Source organism: Phaethon aethereus, assembly GCF_964289735.1.
Source record: "Phaethon aethereus genome assembly, chromosome: 7".
Taxonomy (NCBI): domain Eukaryota; kingdom Metazoa; phylum Chordata; class Aves; order Phaethontiformes; family Phaethontidae; genus Phaethon; species Phaethon aethereus.
The window spans coordinates 5,030,977-5,043,863 of NC_138583.1; the positions used below are offsets into that span (position 1 = coordinate 5,030,977).

General features: G+C 52.1%; 1 protein-coding gene across 3 annotated transcripts in view; it reads left to right on the forward strand.

The window, feature by feature from the left end:
• CDH23 (cadherin related 23) overlaps positions 1-12,887 on the forward strand; it is a 200,029-nt gene that overhangs the window by 31,878 nt on the left and 155,264 nt on the right. For all 3 annotated transcript variants that reach the window (XM_082002394.1, XM_082002392.1, XM_082002393.1), the window contains 3 exons: positions 7,751-7,893; positions 11,196-11,243; positions 11,475-11,567. In XM_082002394.1, the coding sequence (XP_081858520.1) occupies positions 7,751-7,893; positions 11,196-11,243; positions 11,475-11,567 (284 nt within the window). The remainder of the gene's footprint in view (positions 1-7,750; positions 7,894-11,195; positions 11,244-11,474; positions 11,568-12,887) is intronic.

Below are 12,887 nucleotides of genomic sequence, written 5' to 3' on the forward strand. Positions count from 1 at the left end.
CAGCTCCTCCCTTGGGGGGGGGATGCGGGGGGAAAATGCAGACTCAGAGATATAGGTGCTAAAGGAATCGGTGGCAAGTAGCTTGCGGCAACTTCAGCCTCGGTGGTGAGGGAGCCCAGCGCGCCCGGCTGTGGTCCCCTCTCGTCGCAGCCCGCGCTCCTGGTTCGCGCCTAAACTTAGCGTTCCCCTGGGCTAAAGCTCGCGAAAAACGGGAGTAACGGATGGCCAGGTGATGATGAAGTCTCATTTCTTATTTCGGGGATCTGCTTCTCATTATCTTCTATATAATTTGTTATTTTCATCTGTATTTTATGCTTTTGATCCGTGTTTTATGCGGGGTTTTTTTTTTTTTCTATAATGAATTGGGAAGTGCTCTTCGGTTAGGATGGTGGTTACTGGCTGATGGACAGGTAAGGGAATGGGTAAAATAATAATAATTAGCTCTTAATTTTTAATTAATTAATTTTAAATTTAATTTAACTCTTAATTAATTAGCGGGCCGCGGGGCTCCGACTCTGCGCGTCTGCGGACGGGCAGGAGCGAGATACGCAGGCGGGCCAGCCCGGGGGGCCCTGCCTTCTCCTCCGGGTTACCCTGAATTTAGGGACTAAATTCCCTGACGGCGGGAGGCAGCTGTGACGCGACGAGGCAGCGAAGAGTTCGATGTTTGTTTGCTGGCTGGTGCTGGTTTGTGGTGGGTTTGCAGCACAGAAACGATGGATGCGTCCCGGACTCGGCACGGTTTCCCGACCCGGCAGGGTTTTTAGGAGTGTTCCCCTCCCACGGAGCCGAGACCCAGCCCTTCTGGAGTTTGGGGTCGGTACTCCTCGCCGCCCCGGGGGGACCTGCGGGGGCCGTGTGAGGGGGACAAGCCTCTTCGGTCTCCCGGCATGTAGAAGTTTGACCCCGCGTTCGGACCCGCTGTGCCCGCCGGTTCGGCGAAGCCCCCCCGGGTGGAGGGGGGGGAAGAGGGGACTCCGGCCCCGCCCCGGGCCGGCAGCGCGCGCTCCTGGCGAGCGGCAGCGCTGGCGCCGCGTGGGCGGGGACTAGCGCGGCGGCGGCCGCCGAAGCCCCTCACGTGCCGGAGCGGCCCCAGGCAGCGCGAGCGGCCCGGGGCGCGGCGGTTGGCGCAGCCCGCCCGGCAGAGGCCCCGCCGTGGTCTCCGCTCGGCCGAAGGCCGCGGCCGGGAGGAACATGGCGGCCCAGGCCGAGCTCCCGCTCGAGCGCGCGGCTGTCCCGGTGTCCGGCTGCGGGTAGGGCCTGAGCTCACTCGTGCCGGAGGCGGCGGAGACAACGCCCGTGTGCGGTGCGGGCAGGTGAGCGACCTGCTCGGCCTGGGGCAGAGCTGGCGGAGGCGGCGGAGAGGCTGAGGGGTATCGGGGAGTGCGAGGGAGAGGTGGGTCGGTGGAGCCACACCCGGCCGTCCCTGGGGCAGAGGCAGCCGGTGGAGGCTCCACAAGCAGCGGGGGATCCCCTGTCCTCTCGCTGCCGGGCAGGAGGAGGGGACCCAACAGACGAGGGGGAACGGAAACAGGTTCCTGCTCGGGGCAGCAGGCGAGTCCCCTCCCGGCCTCCTGCACTGTCCCGGGTGCCCTCACACAACAGACATGGGGCTGTGGAACTTGAGGGCCAGGCACGTGAGGACCTTGATGAAGGTCCATCCAGGGGGTTGCCCAGGGTGAGTCAGCCAGCCCCACGCATCAAGACTTCCTCTGTTACGAGAAAAAGGAGGATAACTGTCGCAGGCGACTCCCTTCTGAGGGGAACAGAGGGCCCAATGTGCCGACCGGACCCAACCCACAGAGAAGTCTGCTGCCTCCCCTCTGCCTCCTCTCATCTCCCGGTGAGAGATGTCACCAGGAAACTCTCTGGTCTGGTTCAGCCCACCGATTACTACCGGCTGTTGGTCATGCAGGTGAGCAGTCGTGAGGTTGCGCAAAGAAGTCTAAAAGTGATTAAAAGGGACTTCGGAGCGCTGGGGCGACTGGTCAGTGGAGCGGGAGCACAGATAGTGTTTTCATCAGTCCCTTCAGTGGCAGGGAGGAACGCTGAAAGGAAGAGGAAAACACACCTGGTTAACACGTGGCTCAGGGGCTGGTGCCGTCGGCAGAATTTTGGGGTTTTTGACCATGGGGTGGTTTACGCAGCGCTGGGCCTGCTGGCAGCAGATGGAGTGCAACTGTCTCCAAGGGGGAAAGGATTCTAGCTTACGAGTTGGCAGGCCTCATCGAGAGGGCTTTAAACTAGATTCAAAGGAGGAAGGGGATAAAACCAGGCTCACTGGAGATGAGCCTAGGGGTGGCGTGCCAGAGCTGAGAGTGAAGTCGATAGCCCAGCTTAAGTGCATCTACACCAATGCATGCAGCATGGGCACCAAACAGGAGGAGCTGGAAGCCATTGTGCAGCGGGACAGCTATGACTTAGTCGCCATCACAGAAACATGGTGGGATGAGTCTCACAACTGGAGTGCTGCAATGGATGGCTATGAGCTCTTCAGAAGGAATAAGCATGGAAGGTGAGGTGGTGGAGTGGCTCTGTATGTTAGGGAGTGTTTTGGTTGTATAGAACTTGAGGATTGTGATGACCAAGTCGAGTGCTTATGGGTAAGGATGAGCAGAGAAGCAAATGAGGCAGATATCCTGCTGGGCATCTGTTATAGACCACCCAACCAGGATGAAGAGGCAGATGAAGCATTCTACAAGTGGCTGGCAGAAATCTCGTGATCTCTAGTACTTGTTCTTGTAGGGGACTTCAATTTACCAGACATCTGCTGGAAGTATAACACAGCAGAGAGGAAACAGTCTAGGAGGTTTCTGGAGTGTGTGGAGGATAACTTCCTGACACAGCTGGTAAGGGAACCTACCAGGGGAGGTGCCCTGCTTGACCTGCTGTTTGCAAACAGAGAAGGACTGGTGAGAGATGTGGTGGTCGGAGGCTGTCTTGGGCTTAGTGACCATGAAATGATAGACTTCTCAGTTCTAGGTGAGGTAAGGAGGGGGGGTCAGCAAAACTGCTACCATGGGCTTCTGGAGGGCAGACTTTGGCCTGTTCAGATTGCTGGTTGAAAGAGTCCCTTGGGAGTCAGTCCTGAAGGGCAAAAGGGTCCAGGAAGGCTGGACAGTCTTCAAGAAGGAAATCTTGAAGGTGCAGGAGCAGGCGGTCCTCATGCACTGCAAGATGAGCTGGCAGGGAAGACAACCGGCCTGGCTGAACAGGGAGCTTTTGCTGGGACTCAGGGAAAAGAGGAGAGTTTATCACCTTTGGAAGAAGGGGCAGGCAACTCAAGAAGAGTACAAGGATCTCTAGGTCAAGCAGAGACAAAATCAGAAAGGCAAAAGCCCAGCTAGGACTCAATCTGGCTACGGTCGTAAAGGATAACAAGAAATGTTTTTACAAATATATTAACAACAAAAAGAGAGGCAAGGAGAATCTCCATCCTTTGGGGGATCAGTATCACCAAGGATGAGGAAAAGTCTGAGGTACTTAATGCCTTCTTTGCCTCAGTCTTCAATAGCCAGACCAGGTATCCGCAGTGTATTCATCCCCCTGAGCTGGAAGATGGGGATGGAGAGCACAATAAACTCCCAATAATCCAGGAGGAAGCAGTCAAGGACCTGTTATGCCACCTGGATACCCACAAGTTTATGGGGCCTGATGGGATCCACCCAAGAGTACTGAGGGAGCTGGCAGAGGAGCCAAGCTACTCTCCATCATTTGTTAGCAGTCCTGGTTACCAGGGGAGATCCCAGAAGACTGGAGGCTTGCCAGTGTGATGCCCGTCTACAAGAAGGGCCAGAAGGAGGATCCTGGAAACTACAGGCCTCTCAGCCTGACCTCGGTACGGACAAGATTATGGAGCGATCATCTTGAGGGTGCTCACAGGGCATGTGCAGGACAACCAAGGGATCAGGCCCAGCCAGCATGGGTTCATGAAAGGCAGGTCCTGCTTGACCAACCTGATCTCCTTCTGTGACCAGGTGACCCGCCTAGTGGATGAGGGAAAGGTTGTGGATGTTGTCTACTTGGATGTTAGTAAAGCCTTTGACAGCATCTCCCACAGCATTCCCCTGGAGAAACTGGTGGCTTGTGGCTTAGACAGGTTTAATCTTCGCTGGGTAAAGAAGTGGCTGGACGGCCGAGCTCAGACAGTTGTGGTGAACGGCGTTAAATCCGGCTGGTGGCCGGTCACAAGCAGTGTTCCCCAGGGCTCGTTTCTGGGGCCGATCTTGTTCAATATCTTTATAGATGATCTGGATGAGGGGATCGAGTGCTCCCTCAGTAAGTTTGCAGATGACACCAAGCTGGGTGGGAGTGTTGATCTGCTGGAGGGCAGGAGGGCTCTGCAGAGGGATCTGGACAGGCTGGATCGATGGGCCGAGGTCAACTGTATGAGGTTTAATAAGGCCAAGTGCCGGGTCCTGCACGTGGGTCACAACAACCCCACACAACGCTACAGGCTTGGGGAGGAGTGGCTGGAGAGTTGCCCGGCGGAAAGGGACCTGGGGGTGCTGGTCGACAGCCGGCTGAACATGAGCCGGCAGTGTGTCCAGGTGGCCAAGAAGGCCAACAGCGTCCTGACCTGTATCAGCAATAGTGTGGCCAGCAGGAGCAGGGCAGTGATCATGCCCCTGTACTCAGCACTGGTGAGGCCGCACCTTGAATCCTGTGTTCAGTGTTGGGCCCCTCACTACAAGAAGAATGCTGAGGTTGCTGGAGCATGTCCGGAGAAGGGCGACGGAGCTGGTGAGGGGTCTAGAGCACAAGTCTGATGAGGAGCAGCTGCGGGAACTGGGGGTGTTCAGTCTGGAGAAGAGGAGGCCGAGGGGAGCCCTCATCGCTCTCTACAACTGCCTGAAAGGGGGTTGTGGTGAGGTGGGTGTTGGTCTCTTCTCCCAACTAACTAGTGATAGGATGAGAGGAAATGGCCTCAAGCTGTGCCAGGGGAGGTTTAGACTGGAGATTAGGGAAAATGTCTTTACTGAGAGGGTGGTCAAGCGTTGGAACAGGCTGCCCAGGACGGTGGTGGAGTCACCATCACTGGAAGTGTTCAAAAAATGTGTAGACGTGGCACTTCAGGACGTGGTTTAGTGGGCATGGTGGTGTTGGGTTGGTGGTTGGACTTGGTCTTAAAGGTCTTTTCCGACCTTAATGATTCTGTGATTCTGTGGATTTATCTTGTCCTAGTTACTGGCTGTCACTGCTATGGGGATGGTCACGGTCTTGCTTGTTTCCTGGGGCAAACAAACCTTTGCTAGGGATGCCTTCAGATATCCTCCAAAGTAAAACCAAATTAGTAGCTTGTTTCATATCAAGACTCCGAGGTTTGAGAAAGTGTAGGGTCATTTTGTATCTCTGCTGTTTGCCTCACTGAGGCGATGGGAACGTTGCAGATGAACTGGATGATTGTGGTGGTTTGGATAAGGACTCTTGCTTTTGGGTCTTTGTCCACAATGTTTTGGCCATGACCTGTCACTCACTTGCACCTGTGTTGGTGGAAGGAATTTTTTTTTCCAATGGTTAATTATAGTTGCTCTTCTTAAAACAACTGGTCCTTTTTCTAAGAGAAATTTGTCTGGGATCGGGCACTGAGTCTTGCTGTTTTTTCTTGCATTGGGCTAGTCACCTTTACTACATTTTGTTCTCTTCATGAATGTGCTCCAGAGGGCCTGAGTCATCTCGCTCTTCTTTGTCTTAAATGAACCAGTTCAAACTTGTAAACTCCTTGTTAAGTGCAAAGTATTTTTGCTAGCTCTCAAATGTTTGTGGCTGCTTCTTGCACCCACTCCCGAAGACGATGCAGCCAGCCAGGCAGCTTGTAGAAACGCACTCTTGGTAGAACTGGCTATACACCCCTAAAGTCACTCCTCTGAGTACCCGAATTGCACTGTGGCTCTGTCAGCCAGGGCATGGAAAGAGCTCCTTGCATGCTTGGACCCTCCGCCCTACCAGAATGGCTGGTTTTGGGATGCCCTCCTCTGCAGCTGTGGTCCACCAGCCTTTTTCGAGGGTGTTTGGAAGCAGGGTTGTGAAAACAAATTTTTAACCAAGCAAGCCCAAATTACCAGGTGCTTCACCTGTCTGCTTGGTCCTCCTGTTATTTGCCATGCTGCCACCCAAGTTTGTACTGACAGCGATTTTGTGTCATGCGAGGATGTCCCCTGACTGCTGTCGGTGGCCTTGGGACCTGCCAGGCAGCTGGGCTCTCGCTCGAGTGTGCTTTGTCGATATTGTACGGCGCTAAATTTTTAATCAGAAAATCACGCAATGCTAAGTCAAATGCTTTACAAAAGTCTATTATTTCTTTGCAGTTACCTTTATCTGCCAAAATTGTAATCTCATCAAAGAATAAAATGAGGTTTGTTTGACAAGACCTATTTTCCATAAAATCGTGTTGACTGGCATTAATTATGTTCCTATCATTTAATTCTTTATTAATGGAATCTCATATCAGCTTTTTCCATTATTTCTGCTGTGATTGATGTCAGGCCAACCAGTTGGTAATTGCCCAGGCCACTCTGGTTGCCGAGCTGTGCCACCATTTTCGCCCTCCGGTCTGCCAGAGCTGGCCGCCTCTTCCCAGAGGGATGAAATTTTGGCATCTGCTTTCCTCAGCCAGATGATTTGGGGTCATGGGGTGCTCTTGTACCGCCAAAGCTGGCTCATGCAGAAGAGGCTGTCTCCTCCCATCGTCAGGGCCAGGCGGCCAAGGGGATCTCCTGTCCTTATTTCCACCTATTGGATTTTTTTCCTCCTGTTTTCTCCCCTGTCCTTCTGGGGAGGGGACTGAGAGCGGCTAGGTGGGTGACAGGCAGCCAGCCATTGTCAGCCCCCACACCAGACTTTGAATGCGTTCAGTTGCGTCATGGAGAGGCCCAAAATGACCAACAAGGCTCTTATGGGGCTGAAATGTGGCTCCAAGAGTGGTGGCTGTCCCTTGCTTTCCGACCAGTAGAAGTCACCTCGCTCTGGGAGCAGCATGGAGGTCACAAACAGGACACATGGCTCCCGTGCAGCAGCTTCAGAGGGTCTGAGTTGCCTCTTGGGTGCAGTCAGGAAGAGACGTTTACAACCGCACATCTGTGAGGGATGGCTGAGCAAGGCCTCTGCTGGCTGAGGTATTCAGGATGCTGCAGAAGATGGTTTCAAACATGATTTGGTAGAAGGTGTTGATGGATTTGTCCTAGCAAATGTCGTGCTCTGTGGATGCATGTGCTCCACGTATGCCAAGAAGACCAGCACTTGCTGCAGCTGCTGTGTTCAAAACAGACCCCAGGTTTGTGTCTGGCTCCCAGCCCTACCAAATCCCTGAGTCTTTAAGCACCTGTGGGCATCGCATCTGTGCTCTTGGCCTTGGGATGTTTGCTTTTAACCTGGAAATGTTGTTATATCTGCTGGTGGTGCCCCTTGGCAGGGGAGAGTGTGAGGAAGGCCGGTAGGTGCTTACCCAGAAGTGGTATGGGTTTTTCCACTGTCTCTAGTGCCCGAGATGGCCATGCAGCAAACGTGACTTTCGATAAGAGCGAGGGAGGAGAGGAGCTGTGGTACAATTTATCTGTGCTTGAGAGAACAGTAAGACCATGTACAGCTTGACTCCCCTTGCCGCTGTATAAATGTTTCGGGCATTGCAGCACCACAGGAAAATAGTTTGGGTATGACTTGAGGGAGGAAGGCAGAAAACCTGAATATTTTCAGGATTTCTTCCCCTTTGTCCTGTTTTGCTCATGATTTCTTTCCTGTCTGTCTCTGCCAGGCTCCTCAGTGACTCAGCTGCTGGCCCGGGACCTGGACAATGACCCGCTGGTCTTTGGCGTGGTTGGGGAGGAGGCCAGCCGGTTTTTCGCAGTGGAGAGTGTGACCGGTGTTGTCTGGCTCAGGCAGCCCTTGGACAGAGAGGTAATGCCGCTTGCTGCTGAGAGTATCCTCTGCTGAGGGGAGAGAAAAAACATCTCCACTCATTTAAGTGGTGTCTCTCTGCCTTCTGTAGGAGCTGGGATGTCGCCTGGGTGTTGCTCTCACACCGAGTCGGGAATCCAGGTGTCAGATGTGTCCCCATCGGGGTCTGTCCCTAACCATCCTGTCACTACCCCCAGCTCAGTGGGGACATGGGGAATAAGCAGGGTGCTCTGGTTCGATCTTGCTTGTTAGTTTTCTTGGAGCCCAGAATAATATCTGCAAGTCCAGAAGTAAAGAAAGTAGTAAATGAAAAATGATCTACTAAAGAGCAGGATGCTCATACGTTCAGAGAAGTCTATAGGTTCCCCCTTTAAACCTCTATTACAATTAAATCCTTTACTATTTGAAACAGTGCATGAAGAGATGTGAGGTATCCCTGCTTATTCATGACCTTTCATCATCCTGTGGATTCAGGCTGCTGGATGCTAAATTTGGCAGGATTTTTGCCTCGAAGCTGTTTCACACCCCTATTTTCAATGGTAGCTTTGGTGTGCAAAGATGGTATCCTACCCAGGTACCTGTTCTACAAAAGCCCTGGCCCTTGCCGCATTCCTGGAGCAAGGAGGAAGGGGACAGCACAGGAGCTTGGTAAGAGTGGGCAAATACTGTAACGACTTGGGCAACGTGCTGAATTTTCCCTGTGCTCCTGTTCTTCTTTTGTCAGTGGCAGCGTTGTGAATAAAAAACTCATGAACGCACCTCAGGCGCTTACAGTCTTGTGCTGGTGGTCCTGGTCGGAGCCGGCCAGATGTGGGGATGTGGCGGAGCAGGGTGATGGATGCTGCTCAGGCTGAGGGAGGGCAAACCCCATTCCACTGCCTTAAGAGTGAAGCTCTAGAAAAAGAGTTTTTCTTCACCCCTTTCCCCTCCGCCTCCCTGTGCCAACAGCTGCTAGCATGAGTCATAAACCTTTCCTTATTCAAATGCCTACCGCTTCCCAATACTTATGACGACAGCCTTAAGCTGGAGAGGGTGATCAATGGATTTAGGTGGCTTTTGGTGGAGGGTGGGAAGGGAAGGAGCTGAGCAGAGCTTGCATGCCTGCCCAGGGTGAACCAGGAGAGGAGCCTGCACCCATCAACTGATGCCAGGGGCTCAAAGTCAGCGATACATGGAAGAGAGTGAAGACAGACGCATGCATTGCTTGGTCTGACTAAGGGAAAGGTGTAAATGGCAATTTATGGTGGAGGAAGCAGGATGGCATGGGAGGGAAGGGACGGAGGTGGACAGCACGCTGGGGGCAGAGAACGCTGGCCTGGATGTATGCGATCAAAAAGTCAGGGGAGAGAGCGCTGTACAAGAAAAGTGGTGGGGAAAGAAAAGCAAGAGATCAATTCTTGTACAATGGAGGAGAAAAAGAGACATGAAAAGGGAGAGGGAGTCATAATAAGGTAAATGATGCAGGAAAAGGGAAAATAGAGCAAGAGAAGAAGGGGCAAAGGTACAGAAGCAAAACAATTTTTAAAAGATTTTTCACTCCCACAAAGTTTAGAAGGAAAGCAGGTTTTTTTTTTTAATTAAAAAAAAAAAAAGAAAAATCCTGGGTCAAAAAAAAAAGTGCTAAAATGAAAGGTGGAGACAGAAACTAGCAGGTGGCAGCTTTGTCTGATTATTCTATCAAGTTTTTAAAATTTAAATGCTCAACAGGTTGTTTCCTCTGTCCTATTTTTCCTTTCTTCTCTACTGCTTTGTCCCTCGTGGTGGCACCAATGGGTAGGGGGGAAAGAGGGGTGAAAGATGCAGACGCAGCAGGGTGGGATGTCACAAGGAGCAGAGGCTCTCCTCTCCATCAGTATTTCTGCTCTTTATTCTGCCTGCAAGCATTGCCTCGAGGCAGGAGCTAGGAAAGGCTTTCTCAGGCTGAATTCCCCGACTATTTGGATGGGGGGCTGAGTAAGGGGGTAATGTGGGGACAGGAGGGGTGCATGCTCTGGTAAGCTGTTCCCCAAACCCTTCTCCAAAATGAACCGCTATGCCGGTGCAAGCGGAGCTCCTGGTCTGGGCACCAGTGGCTGCTGCCTGCCCCTGAGCTGATGTTATTAGGAATAAATCAGCCAAATCTGCAGCACGGAGAGCCATTTCAAGCTTGCTTTCCAGCCTTTCCTACACAAGGCTTTGGGAACATCAAGCTGCTGGGCTCAAGTAGCTTGGGCAGGGGCATTGCGGGTGGGAAGGGATGCTGGGGGAGGAAGAGAGATTTGGGCTTTGGGGGAACCAAAACACCAGACAGAGCCTGGGTACCAGATAGGTGTGGTGGTCCAAGTCCTGCTGTCTATCTCTGTGTGATTCCTTGGTAAAATGTGAGTGAAATGGTTGCTGGTGGAAAAGAAAGGTTAGGAAGGCAAGGTCTGCATCCTCTAGCAACGTCCCTCTGCCCTGACAGCAAAATAATCCCCTCTTCCCCGCTCGTCGCTCACCCCAGCACCAGTGACTTTAATATATTACCATTTCAGACCAAGCTGTTAATTTAGTTAAAGCAATAAGGGGCAGAGAGGATTGCACAGGCATTTTTTTGAATGGGCTTCTGGGATTTCAGCCAGTTCATATGACAGACCCTGGGCTTATCCCAGCTTTTCCTGCTCTGTGATATCCCGGGAACTGCTGCATGGCAGCTAGAGTTGGAAAAGCAATAGCAAGATTTAGATGTCCTCAGTGAGACTGTGTTGTATTGTTATCTCAGAAAAAAGCTAATTACACAGCTTTTTCTTTGGACTTTCTTCTCTTTTTGCATCATCCCTGTATCTTGCAGTTGGCGATGATGCTAGGTCACAGTAGACCATGGGTGGAAAACTGCTTTTCTCTGCCTTGTGCTGATTCCTTCTCGCCACTAAAAGAAGGCAGCCTGTGGCATCGGGGACCGGGCGGGTGTGCAAAGAGAGCTGGGGCTTGCTGCCATGCTGAAGAAGGTTAAACAGTGGGTTCCTCTCATCTGCTTTGGCTTAGTTGTCTGTTTAAAGTGCTTGGCTGCCAGTCGAGGAGTCTGTTCCCTGGTCCTGCATCCTCCTGACCCAGGGCAGGGTGGTTCTCTGTGCCTGTGCAATACACTGGAGCCCTGCTGGCGTTAATATTTCTCAGCATTTTATGCTCAATGTAGGTAATTGCACTCAAGCGCCCCTTCTCTTCTTGAAGGTCCTGAAAGCATTTTGCATGTAATAATATTGGCTAAAAGTCCCAAGCCTGCCATCTGCAGATAAACACTACAGTATCTTTAATTATATGTTTTTCTTCTCCTTCCCTTTCAGACTAAGTCAGAATTCACGGTTGAATTTTCTGTCAGTGACAGCCAAGGGGTAAGTGTGACTTCTCATTTCATGGTCTGTGGCACAGGCGGAGGGGAGCGGGGAGGATGAGCGTGGGTCGCCGGGGGACCTTCTGTATCACCCTGGGAGTGGGGGCCTGGGGAGTGAGGCCATCCCTTGCCAAAAGCCCAAGTCAGAAAATACAGCCACAAGCTTGCTTTAGGTTTTAAATCTGTGGATAAAACTGACACCCATGCCCTGTTGTTATCCTTGGGGCTGCAGGTGATCAAAGGGACTGTCAACATCCAAGTCGGAGACGTGAATGACAATGCTCCGCGCTTCCACAACCAGCCCTACAGCGTCCGCATCCCTGAGGTAGGGATTGCTGCAGCCTGGCTTCTGGCTCTTCCATTGGTGGCCACGCTTGCTGCCTGGTTGCCACCGCAGAGCTGACTGCCTGAGGGCCACCAAAGTACGGGACTGTCGTCCTGCCCTGGACCCTCACTGTGGCTGCGGGGAGGATTACACATCTGGAAGTTATTGTTGCCTGAAAATGGGCGGAAGCAAAGTGATGGTGTTTTGGGTGTTGGGGGAACGGAGATGGACAAGGAGGTTTGGAGCTCAGAGCCTTTGCAGCCTTGGTGATGTCGTTCCCATGACAAATGTAAAGTTTGAAAATAACTGTAAATGGGAATCTGCTTCTTTTTCCTTTGAGCCAGGGGGGATGTGCAGCTCTTTTCTCAGGTGACCTGAGGTAGGACTAAATATTTCTCCAAATGCCTGATGTCTGGCCCAATGGCTTCTGCCCTTGTCGATGATTTTCTTTAACAGCTCTGGAGCAGGACTTGTCCCAGGATGTCCTAGGAGTAACATAGGCAGGAAGGGACTACAGGAGGTCATCTGGCCCAACCTCCCACTAAAGCAGAGAGAATTTTCATGTTAAATCAGGTTGCTCACAGGGCTTTATGCAGCCAAGTGTTGAATATCTCTAAGGACAGAGTTTCCACAACCTTCTGCCACTCTCTCTCCATGCTGCCCATTGCAAAGGAGATAACACCTAGTCAGACGGTCGGGGAGAGCTGCTGCACATAGAGCTCAGCTTGGCAGAAATATGCCAGGGACTTGCAGATCGGCTGTGAATTTAGACTTTAAAGATGTGGAGTGAAAGGTGGTTGCTGGTGCTAGGGGGACATAGTTGAGGTATTATATTTGAAATAGGGGTTTAGTGGGGCATTTCACATACTCCTGTGGAGGAAACCTCTCCCTCATGCACCCTGGTGCCAGGGCAGAGCCCGTTTTTCCCAGAGCATGCCTTGGGATGTGGATGAGGTCAAGCGTGCATCTGTGTGTGTGAAATCAAGCAGTCTTTGGTAACTGAGAGGTACAAACGATTGTGTTACAACAGTTTATTTAGTATGCTGACTGCTAATGCCTTGCCATGCTGGGCTTTGATCTTTCCCCGTCCCTCTGCTGCGAGGATGAGGTTTCTTCGTTAGGTTGCTTGTGATGTATGAGCTGGGAGTTTTAGCCTCATCTTTGTGCCAAGTCATCTGAAACTTCCCTTTGAGAATGGCACTGGGTCAGAGTAATTTCTTCTCCTGTTTAAAGCACGGAACAGTGCAGAAATGACTTGGCAAAAGCTGCACGAGCTGCTCCTTGCTCTCGCCTTTCTGCTCGGAGCGCTGGAAGGTGATG